At 47.3% G+C, this 17117-nt stretch overlaps 1 protein-coding gene across 4 annotated transcripts in view; it reads left to right on the top strand.

The window, feature by feature from the left end:
* TRIO (trio Rho guanine nucleotide exchange factor) overlaps positions 1-17117 on the top strand; it is a 287901-nt gene that overhangs the window by 81477 nt on the left and 189307 nt on the right. For all 4 annotated transcript variants that reach the window (XM_060244315.1, XM_060244316.1, XM_060244317.1 and 1 more), the window contains exon 6: positions 10886-11008. In XM_060244315.1, the coding sequence (XP_060100298.1) occupies positions 10886-11008 (123 nt within the window). The remainder of the gene's footprint in view (positions 1-10885; positions 11009-17117) is intronic.

Below are 17117 nucleotides of genomic sequence, written 5' to 3'. Positions count from 1 at the left end.
GCTGAAAAAATCCAGCAATCCCAAGTATGTCCCAGATCCCAGTGTCATACCCCTGGTGTTAAGCAGCAAGGAATTTTACAGATGGCTTGAAAAGGGGGTGGTGCACTTGTTTCAAAGGACGAGCCCAGGCCTCTGACCTGCTGTGCATTTAATCACTAATGAAATAGTTGCAGATTTTTAGGAGGTAAACCAACATTACTTACATCTGACAACAGTCCCAATTTAAATTAGAAACGAGGTTACATCCTAATCAGCTCTCTTTCCAGAATGCCTCCTCCTTGCCTGCCAGTGTCTCCTTGCAGCCCCCTGACAATGCTGCTCTTGGCTGTCTGTGGACTCCTGGGAACAGCACCTTTCTCAGCATCCTGTAACTGTGGTGGGCTGGATCCCTTAGACACTCAGAGCTTTGGGAATGCAGCAGTCTGTTCACTGGGATCTAGAAGCAAAAGGTTTGCTTTTGAAACAGACTGCCGTGGCTGGGCCATGTGTGTGGCAGGAACTAGGAGTTGCTACAGATCAACTGCCGTGTTCGTATCATAGATGTACACGTCTACTCCAGATCAAAGGAGGGTTCCAAGTTTAATATTGCAAACTTCAGGTGCATCTCCCCCCCCCCCCCCAACCCCACCCTTTAAGGCAATGCTTAAGACTGGAAATGACATTGTTGTGATTTGGGCGTACCCAGAGGGCGAGCACTGCTTACTTTTTCTTTGCTGCATGGGAAAGCGTGCTTCTGGCCGGGACTGCCTTTGGTGTGGGAAGCTCCCAAGCTGTTGTGTGCTGACCTAGTCGCCTCCAGCAAAACAGAGAGTTCCAGGTGCAGCACTCTTCCGCAGGGGAGAGGATTTCTGTCTGGACTGCACATCATTCTAGCATTCTGCGCAAGCAGGGGACAGTTGTGCAAGATTTAGAACCCAGCAGAGGCCAGGAGGAAGCCCACAGAAATGGGAGGGTTGTTCTCTTTGCCAGTGGCAGCAGCAGGAGATAATGTGAGTGGGAGCCAATTCTGACATCATATTTTTGCTCTGTAGGCCGGTAGCCACGAAGGATTCCAGGGGGTGGAGTTGGAGATTCTGCTGTGTTTAACATAAGTCGGCAGTATGGCAGTTTTGGTAACCAGCTTAATGGCATGCAGTGGAAGGGTGGAAAGGTGTGGAAAGTTGGGCCTCGTGATCCTCAGTGATGTGACAGCTCTTGACTTATAGATGCAGATATTCAGAGGGATGCTCAAGCATAATCTAGTGATGAACCTTTGTCAGATCTGCAACATGTGAGTTGGTTGTTGGGGTGCAGGACTTTGTCCTTTCCTGCTCGATGGCTACCATCAAATCATTGCATTTCGTTCACATAATGTCCAGCCTTATTGTCACATGAGAGCTTTGTTGGTGGGTCTGCAGCATTGAATGGAAAGGTCACGGAAGCAGTGGTGTTGCTGCAGCTTCCTGCGCTGAATCCAGGTGGGGCCATTTCCAGCAGGGGCGTGAACAGCAGTGTTTACAGGGGCTTCCTCTGCATGTGTGGTTGATGCACTTTTCTCTTCTGCAAACCAGGCACTGCAGGAATGTGTTCAAAGACCCAGAGCTGCAGTTGAGTGGACTTGGAACACCTTGCTGGCAACTGCGCCCCATAAAGCCAGATATGCATTATCCATTGCAAGCCCAGGATTTGTTTGTGGACTTCTTCCACACCAGCTCACACCACTTACTGTGCGTCCCCCATTCATTTGACCTCCAGTCTCTGACGGAGGTTTTCCTTTCTCAGCACACCAAGTGCAGCCTTGTTCAGATTTTCTTTAATACTGCAGGTGTTCGGGCAAAAGCTTGTATTTCAGGTGTGCCAGGAGGGACCAGGATGATCCTGAACACTGAAGTGTCGCTCAGCTAAAGACTCGCCATGACCTGGGAGGCTCAAGTGAGTCTGCCCTCAGAAGCTAAGCAAGGCCAGCCCCGGTTACTACTTGGGTGGGAGACCCCCGGGAAGCCCAGGTTGCTGCGCAGAGGCAGGCAATGACAAACCACCTCTGCATCTCCCTTGCCTTAAAAAACCCCCTGAGGGGTTGCTTTTTGATGCAACTGCCACCAGTTAAAGACTTAGTTGGGAAAGGAATACAAAGATGCTTTAGCATGTGGTTGTTAACACCATTTGAAAACTCAAAACTGAATTGTGTGTGTGTGTGGGGGGGGTTATTCACAGAAGGCTTCCTCTTGAGTACTAAACACTCCCCTTGAAAGTTGATTGGCACCTCCTTTAAAGCAAGCAGAGGGCTTCTTATTTAAACAACTCCTAATGAAGGTTCCTTAAGAGTTCTCTAGTAAAACCTTATAAAAATTCGCTTCTTTGTCCAACCAGTATGGTGCAAGAGGGCCAGCCGTGAAGTACGGGTATTAGATCAGCCTGAAATTTGAGGTCAGATTCCAGACTTCCTGGCTGAGGTGATCCATTTTCAGCAGTGGACAGCTTTGCCCTAAGACCTCCCTCATAGGAAAGTTCTGTTCCTCCATGTGGTCTCTGCTGTCCTGGAGCTGGGCTTGGTGAGATTCCACATCTGAGCTGTAGCTTTTACAAATAATCACAACGTATGAAGGTGCTGTTACCTTGCGAGGCTCTCTACCAATCCTCCTGCCATTGGCAGTGCTGGGGGGAAGTATGCCTTGGTTGTGCATCAATCTGTGTCACCTAGAGAGTGTGTTTAGACTGTTCAGGGCAGGAGTGAAAAATTTGTCTGGGATAATCAGAGTAACATCTAGGCTGGCTCTTAAGAGGAGACAGCCAATTAGCTCTCTTAAGCATTGGGAAGGGCTGGCTTTGCCTGATGCGTGGCTCCCTTGGGTAATGAACTTGGAAACCACTCAGATGTTCATACACTGGCAAATTCTTGGATGTGTTTGTTAGGGTCCTTGAAATTTTAAGAAACACACCCAATGGAAAGCCAGTTTTCTGAAGTTGCAGGTGTTCCATTGAGACTAAACTGATGACATTGAAATGCATGAAGCCTACTGATGAGTGAATTTCTCCATTTTTGTAAGCCACAATGGGAGTGGTGTGATCTGCCTCTTCCCCATTTATGCATTACTGATTCAGCTCTCCAAACCAACTCTCTGGGCATTGAGAAATCTCTGTCCATCTCTATTTTCTTTTAAATGATGTGTACACAGATCAGTGCCTGGGATGGGATGCTCATCTGGGGATTAACAGAAATAAAAGCCCCTTGTTGACAGCCCCAGGCACAGCGGATGGCTGAGCAGATGCCCAGTTCTTTCCGGGGGTGGAGCTAGTGGAAGCTCTGAGGGAAGTGCTGGGGGCCTCCATCTCATATTGTCTCCAGAGTCCAGTAAACAAGGGCTGGCTGCTGTGTTCCAGGTGGGCCCCACTAGGGCTGTACAGGAGCTAGACAGAGAATGCACCTTTCTCCAGTTCTACAGTCATTCCGCCGGCTGCCCATCAGTTTAAGGTATTGGCCATCCAGTACAGAGCCCTTTCTGGCCTGGGACCCTCCTGTCTGTGAGACTGGCTCTCCTCTTCTGCATCACCGTGACAGCCTCACTCTTCTGAGCTTCTGCAGGGCCAGCCTGCAAATGGGCAAAATCAACTGCTGCCCATGCCCCCCCCCTTTGTGGAAGGGGCTGCCTGAGGGAATGAGGAAGGACCTCGCTCTCCTAGCAGTCCACAAACAATGCAGAACTGAGTTGTTCAAGAAGGCTCTTTTGTGTAGGCAACAGAGTTGCACTGTACTAAACGACTCACAAAGTTACTTGGATAAATTGTTAGGGTCTGTGGTGTTTAGCTTGCTAAAGATAGGATCCTGCTATGTAATTTTTTCACAATTTAATGTGTCATTTTAAAACTTATGCTATGGTTTACTGAATGTCCTATCTTGAGGATTTATATTTGTTCACTCTGTGATTCACCTGGAGTCCAAGGGACAAAGGTCTACTGTAAGTAGCCCAGATAAATAATCAAGCAAATATCACACTTCTTAGTAACTCGTGGCTCCTTAGATAGGCATACTGCTCTCTCTGTGATGCTTCTTGGAGCCCTTTGAAGCTCTTGGTTTTTGCTTTGGGGGGATGCAGTATCCAATGAACCTGCTTTCCCTTTCTGACTATTATTGATGACTTTTTCCTTCATTCATATCTTGAATTATATCGAATCGAAATATATAAATAAATAAATTAACCTAGTCAATACTAGTTAATGTAACTATTTCAGTTTTCAGCCAAATGCTCCAGTTTATCCCACATCCTTTGAATTATGTTATAGTTCTTGGATGTGATTCCACTTCTCCCAGTTCAGTAGGACATTTTTGGGGGGAGGGGATGTGCTTTCTTTTAACGCACAATGGGAGGAAAAAATTGAAGACAGCACATTCTGATAAGGTTCAAACTTACTTGGTTCGTTATTAAATCTGGAGAGGTGCCTTAACAAATTATCCATCATCAAATTCTTACACTCGATGTTTTCTCTCTAGTTTATTCTATCACATTAAATCTCTCTAGTATAAACCCTTTGTCTTTTATTTCTGGAAATTTTGAAGCAATGGGGAAAAACAAAAATTGTAGGGGGAACTGGAGTTCATGGTTCATACTTTCTTCTTAAGGCCCACATTTACGTTGATTCTTTAAAGTAAGTCACATCATTTATAACTTATTAAGCCATTTGGCAGAGTCATTATTTGTTCTCCAATGGTCCCAGGAGTGGTCCATTCCTTCTACTCCTGGGATCATAGCTCCTCCTCTCTGTGGGCAGAACCAGCAGACTTGAACCCAGAGGGGGGAGGTGCTTGACCCTCTGCTTCCAGTTTGTTTGGCCCTGCCATCAGCGCAGGACGTGCCAGCAGAGCTCTAGGCTCTTTTGCCCAGAGTTAAAAAAAAAAAAAACTTTGAATGCTAAGCGGTGCGCCAAAGGAGACTTTGGGAATAGTTCCCCACCGTTGTCGTTTCCAGTGTGGTCAGCGAGCCGCTTCTGATCTGTGGCCCTGCGGCAGGCAGGGAGGCCACAAATCACCGCACCCGGCTCCCATGCACAGCACAAAGGCACCCCGGCGATCCCAGGGGCCTGCTGAGCGGCGGTAGAACTGGGAGAGGACACATGGCATCGCGCTGCCCTCCCAGACCGCTGGAAGCCGCCAGAGGAGAAGTGACCGCATTCCAGGTGCCCAGTGGCAGCAGCTTGCATCGCTCCGGAGGAGCCTGGTAGGAGCTTCCTCTTAAGGAAGCCAGGGTACTCAGCCTTGGAGCGGGGGTGAGGAGGTTGACCTGGGTCTGCCCCCACCGGTTCCCTCCCCCCCCCCTTTTCTCTTTCTGTCCCTTCCCTTTGGAGATGTTTCTAAGGGGCTCTGGGCTTGCAGGGGCTTGGACCCTAAGAAGGGACCTTTACCTTCGGCTTTCTAGGGGAGGGGAAGACGGGAGCAAATATATCCTTTCAGCAGGCTCCTTTTTAGGTGGGAAAAGCGGCCATTTTCTGCTCTCTTTCACTTTCAGATTGAGACTTTCAAGATGGCCGCTCCCTCTTCCTTCCCAAAGGGAACAGTATTGGAGAATGAGACCTGTGATCTAGACCTGGCTGACTCCCCTATCCAGGAAGAGAATGCAGACACCCACTCTGTGCTCCTTTCAGGGGAAGAGGGTAAAACAAATCTTTTTTCTTGGATCCAGCAACTGGTCAAAAGGGAGGTTCAGAATGCTTCTCTAGCGAGTACCCCATCTTGAACCCCAGTCCAAGAAGGTGTCCAGACAGAAGCATAGAGAGGACTTGCTGTCCCCCACCCCTTCCAAACGTGCAAGATCAGAAGGTCAAGCTGGATCCCAATCCCTGAGTCCTGCTCCTTCAGACCAGGAGGAGGACTCTGATGCTTCTGAGGATTCCCTACCTGAGGATGATGGGGAATTCTCAGAGGAAGAAGAGGAGGCGGTTGCTACTAATCACTCTAAACTGTTCCCTCAGGACATTTATTCATGGCTTTTACCTAAGGTTATCAGGTCTCTTGCTTCAGTATACACCTAAGCTCGAGGAAGAGGAAGAGGCGGATTTCCCAGTGGGAGATGAAGACACCATCCCCAAATCCAGCTACAAGCCTCTTCAGGTTCCTCCACCAGCAGGTTTTTTTCACCATCATCAAGTCGGAGTTGGAACATCCTTCTAAACCCAAGGCTGCTTCTTCTGACTTCTCCAAATTCTACTCATTCATTCCTGAGGCTACCAGACGACTGAAACTGCCTATGGTGGATGACCCCGTCAACAGCCTGCCTTCAACCTCTATCCTTCCTATGGATGCAGACGGGATGCCAAACGACCCTTCAAACAAGAGAATAGAACAGGCCCTCCATTGAGACTTTGAAACATCTTCAAATTCTCTTAAAGTGTCAGCTACGGCCTCTCTTTTCTGAGAGCCTCCTATATCTGGCTATCGGAACGTTCCAAAAGGAACAACCTCAAGGATGTTAAAGATGGTTTGAAGAAAGCCACCCTAACCAATGCCTTCGCGTCAGACGCCACCTTGGAGGCAGTGCAGCTTTCACTATAGCTATGGCTTCTAGTGTCACTGCTCGCAGGAACACCTGGCTGCGGAGTTGGGACGCTGACCCTTCGGCCAGAGCCAAGGTGGCTGCTGTTCCCTTTAAAGGCGGTTTCCTGTTTGGCGATGCGCTCGACAGATACCTGATAGAAGACAAAGATAAGAAGCAGGTCCTTCCAAGAGAAGGGAAAATAGGAACAAACGCATATTTCAGCCCTTTTGGGACAACAGGAGAGATTCCAGGCAGAATACCCACAAGACTTTCAGACAGAAATGGCAACCCAAGTTTAGAGATAACAGGCCCTCCTTCTTGGGAAGGCAGAGTATCCCCTCCATGGGTCCAGAGAAAAACTCTCCAGCATGACTACCCCGAGTCGGCTCCCAGCTTGGGGATCGGGGGGCATCTCCAGAGGTTCACTCCCAGGTGGCAGCAATCAGTGTCAAACAAGTGGCTATTGGAGACGGTCACCAATGGCTACTCACTGGAATTCCACTCCATCCCCAGAGACCGTTTCCTGGAGGCCTCCAGATCTCAGTCACCCAAAAAACACCGATTGCTGCTGCTCGCCATTGACTATCTGATCAACATAGAAGCGATAGAGGAGGTTCCCTGACTAGAAAAAATTTCTGGGAATCTACTCAGTGTTTTTCGTAGTTCCAAAGAAGAACGGGGATGTCTGCAGAATCTTGGACCTGAAGTGGGTAAACAGGCGCATCATGACAAGGAAATTTCGTATGGAAACTCTAAGATCCATCCTAGCCTCCATCCATCAGAGGGATTTCCTAGCATCGATTGACCTGTCAGAAGCCTATCTTCCTATTCCGATTGCCCCTTCTCATCGGTGGTTCCTGAGGGTCGCATATGACGGATGTCATTTTCAGTACCGGGCACTTCTGTTCAGACTCAAGGCATCCCCCAAAGTGTTTACCAAGGTTCTAGTGACCTTGGTGGCAGTCCTTCAGACTCAGGGCGTGTCCCTGTTTCCATACCTGGACAACATTCTGGTAAAAGCTCTGTCCAAGGAACAGACCAGACTGCATCTGGAACAAATCATTGTGACCTTGTCGACCCACGGTTTCGTCATCAGCACTCAGAAGAGTCCCCTGGTGCCGATGCAAAACCTGACTCACCTTGGAGTACAGATAGATATGCTCAGGGACAGAGTCTTTCTTTCTCAGGAGAGGAGGTCCAGACTTGCAAATCTCCTGGGCCAGGTGTCCAAGAGGAGGGGACGGAAAGCCTCATGGGTCTAGCACAACTACTAGGAATGCTGGTTTCCTGCTAGGATGTGGTGCAGTGGGCCCGCTTCCACACTCAGCCCCTTCAGGTTTTCCTTCGACCCTTTCAGAGGGAAATCAGTCTAAAGAAACCCCTGATGCTGACAATTCCCGCACATCTAAGACAAGCCTACGCTGGTGGATGGCCCCCGACCGTTTCACACAGGGTCAAGTGATGAGAGATCCGAAGAGGTTGGTAGTCTCTTTAGTTGAGGGGCTCACCTAACGGGTACAGTGACCCAAGGCAAATGGTCCCTTCAGGAATTGGCCAAAAGCATCAACTTTCTGGAGCTGAGAGCCATTCGTTTAGCCTTGCTAAGTACGGTGAGACATGTAGAAGGGAAACCTGTTTTAGTCCAAACGAACAACATGACAGCCAAGGCTTATGTGAACAGACAAGGGGGGGACGAGGTTCAAGACGCTTCATGCTGAAGCAAAGCTTCTCTTCCTTTGGGCGGAAAGCCATCTTCTTTCTATCAAGGCAACACATGTAGCCAGCTGGGACAACATAATAGTGGACTGGCTGAGTCGCCAGTCCATAGCCCAGTCGGAGTGGTCCCTTCATCGGACAGACTTCCTTCAAATTTGTAAATGGTTCGGGATTCCAGAAGTTGGCCTGTTTGCCTCAGCACAGAATCACCAGGTGGACAAGTACTTCTCCAGAACAAGAGACAGGGTAGTGATGGGCATAGATGCCCTAAATGTGGATTGGCCATCAACTCTGCTGTATGCCTTTCTGCCATTCCAGATTCTGCACCGATTCCTGCAAAGAGTGCAAGAACTAAAGGCAGACGTAATTGTGGTGGCACCGTTCTGGCCCAGACGGGCATGGTTTCAGGACCTGCTGAGTCTAGCAGAGAGTCCAGCATGAAGGCTACCCTGTCGTCCAGACTTTCTCACCCAAGGGAGCCTATCCCATCCATGTCCAGAGTTACTCAAACTCACTGTCTGGAGGTTGAGAGGAATCAGTTAGTTAGTCTAGGGGTATCCCAAGGAGGTTGTAGACACCATGCTTTCTTCATGGAAAGCCTCCATTAACAGAGTGTATAACATGACCTGGCATGGTGTCAGGAGAGACAAATTGACCCCATGTTGGCTAAGAGTGCTGTAATCCTCTCTTTTCTTCAGGCTGGGCTAGAAAAAGGGCTTAGCACTAGTACTCTTCGTAGGCAAGTGGCAGCCATCTCCGCAATAAGGGGAGCGAAGAAGGGAAGATATATTTCTTCCCATCCTCATATTAGGTGTTTTGTAAAAGGGGTTACCCAAATTAATCCCCCGCAGGTACACCGCTTCCCTTCCTGGAATCTGAACATGATTCTAGACCCTCTATACTTCAAGTCATTTGAGCCCATGGCCTCATAATTTCTGACTTTTAAGACCGTATTTTTAGTTGGCATTACCTCAGCACATAGGGTTTCGGAAATTCAGGCCCTTTCTAGTCATAAGGAACTCTGCCTGTTCCACCAGGATAAGGTAGTGCTTAGGCCGGACCCGGCTTTCACCTCCAAAGTGAATTTCAGTTTTCACCAGGGTGAGGATATTATTTTGCCCTCTTTCTGTCCAAACCCAGTGCATGATAAGGAAAAATTGTGGCATTGGTTAGATGTCCATAGGGCACTTAGCTTTTATCTCGACAGAACTAAGGCAGTTCTCAAGACTGAGTCTCTTTTTGTTTCTTTCAGGAAGGCCTCGATGAGGAGCAGAATCTCTCCTGCCACTATTAGTCGACGACTTCGGGGTTGTATAATTGAGGCCTATAAAGCAAAGGGCATGGAACCTCCACATGGGGTTACAGCTCATTCCCTTAGGGGCGCGGCCACATCAGCAGTATATCGTTCCTTTCCTTCCATGGAGATAGTCTGCAAAGCTGCCACATGCAAGTCGATCCATTCTTTTACTAGGCACTACAGAACAGACAAATTTGCTTCTGCTGAGGCTGCCTTTGGTTAGGAGGGTGCTTCAGCACACTGTCTAGTTGGGAAGCTGAGGAGACATTGCTAGCCGGGTACTTTGGGTATATGAAGATACTGCATCTAATTAATAGGCAGTTCTGGTGGCCATCAGAATTAACAGGGACACTGCTTTTTTACATCCCAGGAGTAGAAGGACTGGCCCACTCCTGGGACCACTGGAGAATGGAAGATTCTGTTCACTTACCATGAAGTCTTCCTTCTCTGTGGTCCCAGAGTGGTCCATTCCTACCCACCCTTTTCTTGTGGTTTCTTCAGCTTCAGCACTGTTCTGGGTTCTGAATCAGTTAATACGTTACCTGCAACTCCGGGCGTAGGCCCGCTGCAGGGGCGGGGTTTTTGCCCTAAGGATTCGGGGGCAGGTTTAGGGGAGAGTGTTGTCTGTGTTTTTTCTCTCCTTGTTATATGGTGTTGGTTAGATACAGGGAGGTGTGAGGGCTCGAAGACTGACTGAAAGCAGAGGGTCAAGCTCCTCCCCTCTGGGTTCAAGTCTGCTGGCCCTGCCCACAGAGAGGAGGAGCTATGATCCCAGGAGTAGAAGGAATGGACCACTCTGGGACCACAGAGAAGGAAGACTTCGCAGTAAGTGAACAGAATCTTCCATTTTAAGAAAACAATTAATGCTTTAATTTTCTGCAAGGAAAATTGTAAATACACTCAGTACTAAGGCAGGAGCTGAAAGCTGCTGCACCTTCTGCTACCTAAGAACATCTACTTTAGTTCTGCCATGAGAGACATAGGGGGAAAGAGTTGAAAACAGAATACAGATTTTGTACTAACAACAACAGTGTTCTTTGGATGCAGCCAGATTCATACAGTTCAAAAAAAGCAAGAGTCCTTAAAGACTGACAAATTTTGTGGGATGGTAGGAGCTTTTGTGAGAGCCAAGAGTACAGTAAGCACCTTAAAGACGAACCAAATTTGTGGCAGGGCGGGAGTCTTGAAGGTGCTTCTGGACTCTTGCTCTTTTTGGCTGCCACAGACAGACTGTGATCTACACTTCTATATAACTGTAAAGCCTTGATTTTAAACCTGTTTGAAAGTCCTTCACTTGTGAACATGCAGCCGTGTTTTGAACCTTTTGTCCTTCTGTAATCAGCATTTGTTTCTGCTTTCCTCTTAGATGTTTGACTGGATCACACACAACAAAGGCCTGTTTCTGAACAGCTACACAGAGATTGGAGCCAGCCACCCTCATGCGATGGAGCTCCAGACGCAGCACAATCATTTTGCTATGAACTGTATGGTAAGGCTCTCGGGCAGCTGCAGCCATGTGCTCTACTTGGCCTGCATCTGGGATGCTGATCTGTTTATCTATCATGGTAGCATATTGAGAGAACCATAGCTCTCTAAATGAGAGAGGAGAGGGGAAAGGAAGAGAAGCTGTGGGCAACGTGGCTTTGTGCACATCACACAGGCTTTTCTGTGGGGCTCACAATATACCGGAAACGCCTTTACATTGATCTGTAGGTCTGTTAAAGTTGCGCTTGTCTGCCCAGACTGTCTGCTCCGAGATCTTGGACTGATCCTTTTTCAGCTAGAGATGCCAAGCAAATATTCTGCCTCGGAGCCACAGCTTGTCTTTGAAACAGCCTACAGCCCAGTTCTTTTACTTCAGTTTTCCAAACTTCATGGGCTGCTGCTGAGTTCAGTGGGCCTCAAGCTGTCATTCCTCAGTATTGGGAACTTGATTTTGTGGCAGAACTGAAATCCTGGTACCTCAGGAGGTTCTGAAGATATGCTGATGTGATTTATTTGAAACAGATCTCTTAAAGATGGCTGCCTAATGTGGGCAGGTGAAGTGAGATGTGGCTGGATTTTCATTGGCAGCCAAAAGAACAGGTGCAGATTTGGGTCAAAGTGATGGTGATCTTGAGGGGGACATGATATGGTTGACTTGAGAACTCAGCCGGCCTCAGCTCGTCATGTTTGGGTGGCAGGTTGCCAGGGATCCCAGTGGAAGACATTTTGAATTTCTTACAGCAAGAGCAGTCTGGTAGATTTAAAAAAAATAGCTTGCTGAAGTAAGTGGCTCCTAGACTGTCAAGGAAGAACTGTTTGAAATGCCTTCATGTCCTACTGAGTTAGGAGTGAACAAATCTGATTGACTTTGTTCTCTCCAGTGTTGCTTTCTTATTCAGATGTAGCTTGGTTAAAAAGTCCAGAGTTCTTTAATGCTGTTGAATGGAGGATTCCCCCCTCCAGAGACTGATGAAGGCTTGCCTCTATTAAAAGGTACTAATTGAAGCATCTAAGCAGACAGCAAGAATTGAACAAAAATTGGAATAAATACTGTCTGCAGAGATCATCCAAGGGGAGGATTATGTGAAAGGGGAGAACTGAGCTTGTACTTCTCACTGTCTGTGGCTTACATAGTAATGCTCTCATGTCCCCCACCCCACCCCACCCCAGAAGTCCTTGATACAGAGCTGGGAAAAGTACAGAAGAGGGGGCTGGAGCACCTTCCCTAGGAGGAAAGGCTGAAGAGAGGACTGGGGGTGGGGATATGATAAAAAATGGTAAAGGTAGTCCCCTGTGCAAGCACCAGTCGTTTCCAACTCTGGAGTGATGTTGCTTTCACAACGTTTTCATGGCAGACTTTTTACGGGGTGGTTTGCCATTGCCTTCCCCAGTCATCTACACTTTCCCCACAGCAAGCTGGGGACTCCATTTACCCACCTCAGAAGGATGGAAGGCTGAGTCAACCTGGAACCAGCTTATAAAATGATGCATCAGGTGGAGAGAGCTGACAAAGAGAACTTTCTCCCTCTCCCAAAATATTAGAACTCAAGAGCATCCATTGAAGCTGATGGGCGGTAGGTTCAGGGCAGACGAAAGGAAATACTTCTTGACACAGAGAGTGGTTAAAATGTCACAACAAAAAGTGAACTTCTGTGCCTCACCTCCATAAGTGTTGTGTGTCTGCAAAGAATCACCAAGAGGCACTTAGAATAAATGGCTGATGAACATATTGGGTGCCCCAATGACATTTCTGGGTTTTCTGGCACCTGGGATTTGTTGAGCTCTAAGCTAGATCATATCCAAAGATTCTATAGTTTGGTTAGATCAAGATGGGTCACCATGTAGTCTGTCTGTAGCAGCTGAAAAGAGCAAGAGTCCAGTTGTGCCTTTTAAAGACTGATCAAATTTGTGGCAGGGGATGAGCTTTTGTGAATCACTGCTCACATCTTCAGAGACTGCTAGAATCAATCTATTTTGTTAGACTTTAAGGTGCTAATGGACTCTTGTAGCTTTGTTAGCTTTCTGCATTAAGAGCTTGGACTCCTAAGGCAGCTTTTTTGCCTCCTAAAAACCCCCAAAACAAAACAAAAACCTTCTATGTTGCCTTCTTGGTGGGCGGTGTCATGCCAGGGTGTCAGAGTAGATCCTGGGAGGCCCAAACTCCTCTGTGCTTTGAAAGCTCGCTGGGTGATCTTGGGAGAGTCACACACTATGGATAAAATGGTGAGGAGAGGATGAGGGATGCTGTCCTGAGCACCTTGCAGGAAGGTGGGATAAAGATGCCCGGGGTAGTTCAGTCCTTTCCCAGCTGCCTTCTCCTTTGGTCCTGCACTTAAATGGTCCCATTCAGCAGCAGGGGTTTGCTTCGCTTTGCTTGATTTGATTTCTGCCCTTTCCACAAACAGGCTCAAGGCGGGTTACAACACAAAACAATAAAATATACATTTAAGTATGTTTAAAACTTAGGTATCGCGTATCACATGTGCTCTTCATGGTCTTGTCAGCATCTGCCACATCCGTAAAGCAGCAGAACAAAGTCCAAGTTGAGGGGCACCTTTAAGGCCAAGAAGTTTAATTCTTTGTATCAGCCTGTGCCCCCAGAAGCCTTCGTCTTCAAGGCGTCACCGGTCTCAAACTTCGTTCTGCTGCATCAGACCAACACGGCTGCCCATCTGAATCTATCTGAAAAGTGATGTTACTTTAGAAAAGGGCCCTTCGATGTCCGTCCCCAGCCCTGGGGGCTTTGCTAGCTAATGCACCAAGGATTTCTAAAGCTTGACACCAACATTTATACTGTCCAATTTATACTGGTTCAGTTTGGTGGAAGCCAGTTTGTGTGTTGGGGGGTTGAGGTGAGTTCACCTCGTCGGCCCTAGTTTTTCTGTCTAGCTGTGGCAGAGAGAAGTCTAGGAAGCATATGGCCTGACTCTGCCACTTGCCCCTGCCCTGTTTAGATCAAGAAATATGACAGCTGGTTCTTCTGGGGGATGAATGTTTTCAAAAGGCTTATTTTGTCTCCATTTTTGGAACCCTAGAGTGCTCTGGCTTGGGGGAGCTCTGGACTGATCTTTGAGTGAGAAAGTCCCAATTTCAGCCTGGCCTCATTCCCCCCCCCCTCCCACCCACTCCCAGTGCAATTTGAGAATTCACTGGGGTTGTGTGTTCCTTTTGAACAGAACACTTTAAATAGACGACATCATTTTAAATAGACAGACCCGATACAAACGTGCATTTTGAAGATGAACTAGATTCACTTGTGACTGGTGTGGTTGTGTATTCCTCCCCCCTGCTCATATAGAAATTAAAAATGGGGCAGCAGATTCTAGACTCTTTCTTCCATATTTGAAGAAGGGCAGACCACCAGATGAGACAGCCAGGTATGCAAAATGTGTTCTTTAAGAGGCCATGTGGACACCTGGATCTGAAGGACTTTGAATTACCATGCTTTTGCTGAACTATATCAGGAAATGGGATCCCATGAAACAGTTTAGTGGTGGAGAAGAAACGTTCAGAGGTGGTTTGCCATTGCCTGCCTCTGCGTCATGACCCTGGACTTCCTTGGAGGTCTCCCATCCAAATACCAGCCAGGGCTGACCTTGCTTCTGAGATCTGACTAGATTGGGCTAGCCTGAGCTATCCAGGTCACCACTAGACTCAGTTTACTTCCATGTGACTGGCTTGAGGAGTCAAAAAGAGTCTGGGGGCAGCGAGAACTCTTTTTGCCCATTCAATCTTATGCAGAATCATTCTAGTATAAGCCTATTAACTTCAGTGTATATAGGCTGGAGCAGCTATACATAGGAATGCATTGTAAGGAAATAAACTTCCTTAGAGAAAAAAATCTTGGTGAGTTGCGTACACATTTGCTTACTTTTATATTTGTTTAAGGAAGATCTCATTGGCAGATGACAAACTAATATTACTCCTGTAACATAAATGCACATGATACTTAGTAGTGTAAAGGTCAGTAAAAAAACATAAAAAGTGAGGCCTCTGCTCCAAGAAGCAAAAGGTGTGAATGGAAAAGAGTTCAGATTTCTGTGAAATGCTGTATTTTTTTTTAAAAAAAAATCAAAAGTCAAAGTCATGCAATATCTTCTATTAATACCAACCAAAATTTCCCAGTACAGCATGCAAGTGTTTAAGCTCTTCAGAATTCTTCAACAGGCTGGATGTGGGAAAGCAAAAATAATAGGGGAGGGGAAGAGAAGAGAAGAGAAAGTCTCTCAGGCAGTCAGATGGGGGAGGGGTACAGAGATTTGCAGGTCACTCCTAGCATGTTGTTGACTCAGAAGTCCAGTGGAGCTTGTGGCACAACGTGCCTGCTCCAGCCTTCAGACCGTGTTCCACCCTGCCCTCCGAGGTTTTTGCAATGCCTGGAGAGACTTTTCTCTCCCTCCAGTAACCCACCACCACCACCACCTGACCTTTTGCAGGGATTGCCCACTGAAAGGGCCAGGACTTGCTTCCCTTCCAAGGTCTGAGGCCTTGCCTCTGTGTCTCCCACTGCCCAGCCCCTGGCCACCACAGGAACCAATTACTGCCTTGGGTGCCCCGGAGGAATAGCCTCTTGCCCACTGCCTGCCTTCTCCCTGGCACTCCTTTTTGAAATAAGGTGCCCAAGACAGCGAAGGTTTCTGTGGTACAGAGAACCACTCCCAGCATCCAAAAGTTATAAACTATTTCTTAAAGAGAAAATGTTTACAAGCATACTTTTAGCACAGCACCAGACTGAGCAAGGGTTTTAAAAGAAATAGGTGAAACATAGTTGCTCTGTCTATACATGCCCTGTCAGTTGTTAAAATATAGGACAGGTTCCTTAACATAGTTACAGATCTCTACAGAATTACCATTACCTTGAAGTCTCCTTTAGCTCTTTAGGCCAGCGGATGGTCAAAATGGCTGCCTCCTCCAGAACTCAACTAAGAGTTCTGTCTGCTCTGATGGACTCAGGACCCCCCCAAAAAAGAGCTTCCTCCTTGCTCTCCTGAGTTTTATCGCCTCTTTCCCCATCCAACTGACACAGGCAGGTCAAAGAAGCTTTTTCTGAGGTCTCCAGAGATTTCATTCCTGAAGCCTCTCTAGCATTTAACACCTCCAAATCTCTGTTCCCTGCTTGAATGGAGGAAACGGACCCTCCAGTTGTCTCTAACTAGACCTATTAGTATTTGTATGAAGGTGAGCTGAAGTAAGTCTGGAAAGTAGTTGAACTGACTTCCCCCCCTTCCTGCTCTGTCCAGAGAGACCAAAATAAATAAATAAATAACCTCTAAAGAAAAAAATGCATTTCTTCACAGAACTCAGTAGGGCTTTCTCAGTAGTAACTGCTTATGTTTGCAGTCTTTATGTACCATTTCTGGAGGGAAAGTAATGATATAATGGGGACATACACATCCCTGAGCACAGAGCAACAAAACAAAAAACCTTCCCTCACCTTATTTCTAGATACAGATCTTTTAAAAGCTAAAAAGTAAAGGTGTGTGGATTGTCATGGATTGCTTGTGTTTTTACACACAGCTGACAAGCCTGCATCAACTCCATGTCCCTTGCCATAAAAATCACACCTCACCCTTTTTCTTCCCCTCATCTGATCAAATGAGCCAGGAAGCAATTAGCTCCATGGATCATCATCAACAGCCATAAATTTGCATTCCTCTCCCCTCCCCGTGCCTTAGCAGATAGCACAACAAAGGCATAGCACAGTAATGACACACCCACTGATTTGGGCTGTACATACTTCCCACAGCTACAGCTACAGCTGAACGCAGGGCAGCCGGTTCTGCTATCTTTGTGACTCTCTGGTCATTAAATCCCACAGGAATCCAGTGCCCAAGACTGTCAATCTTTCCTTATTTTAATATGCTTCACTCACTTTCTCTAGTTTTGCATTCAGCAGCCTTGGATCTTGGCCCAGAAAAGAGCCTGTGCCTTTAAGAAGAAAGGTGTTGGGAGCCCCTCTAGGTTGAGCATAGGAAGGAGTTTAGCTGAGGTTCAGAAAAACAATCAGGCAAGACAAGACTGAAATCGATTAAGGTGGGACCTGACAGCCTGTGTGCCCTGGTTTACTAAGGCCAGTGAGGGTCCAGCATCCTGTCTCACACATTGGCCAACCA

The sequence above is a fragment of the Heteronotia binoei genome, chromosome 7, assembly GCF_032191835.1.
Source record: "Heteronotia binoei isolate CCM8104 ecotype False Entrance Well chromosome 7, APGP_CSIRO_Hbin_v1, whole genome shotgun sequence".
In the NCBI taxonomy this organism is placed as follows: domain Eukaryota; kingdom Metazoa; phylum Chordata; class Lepidosauria; order Squamata; family Gekkonidae; genus Heteronotia; species Heteronotia binoei.
This window is presented reverse-complemented; position numbering and strand designations above follow the sequence as displayed.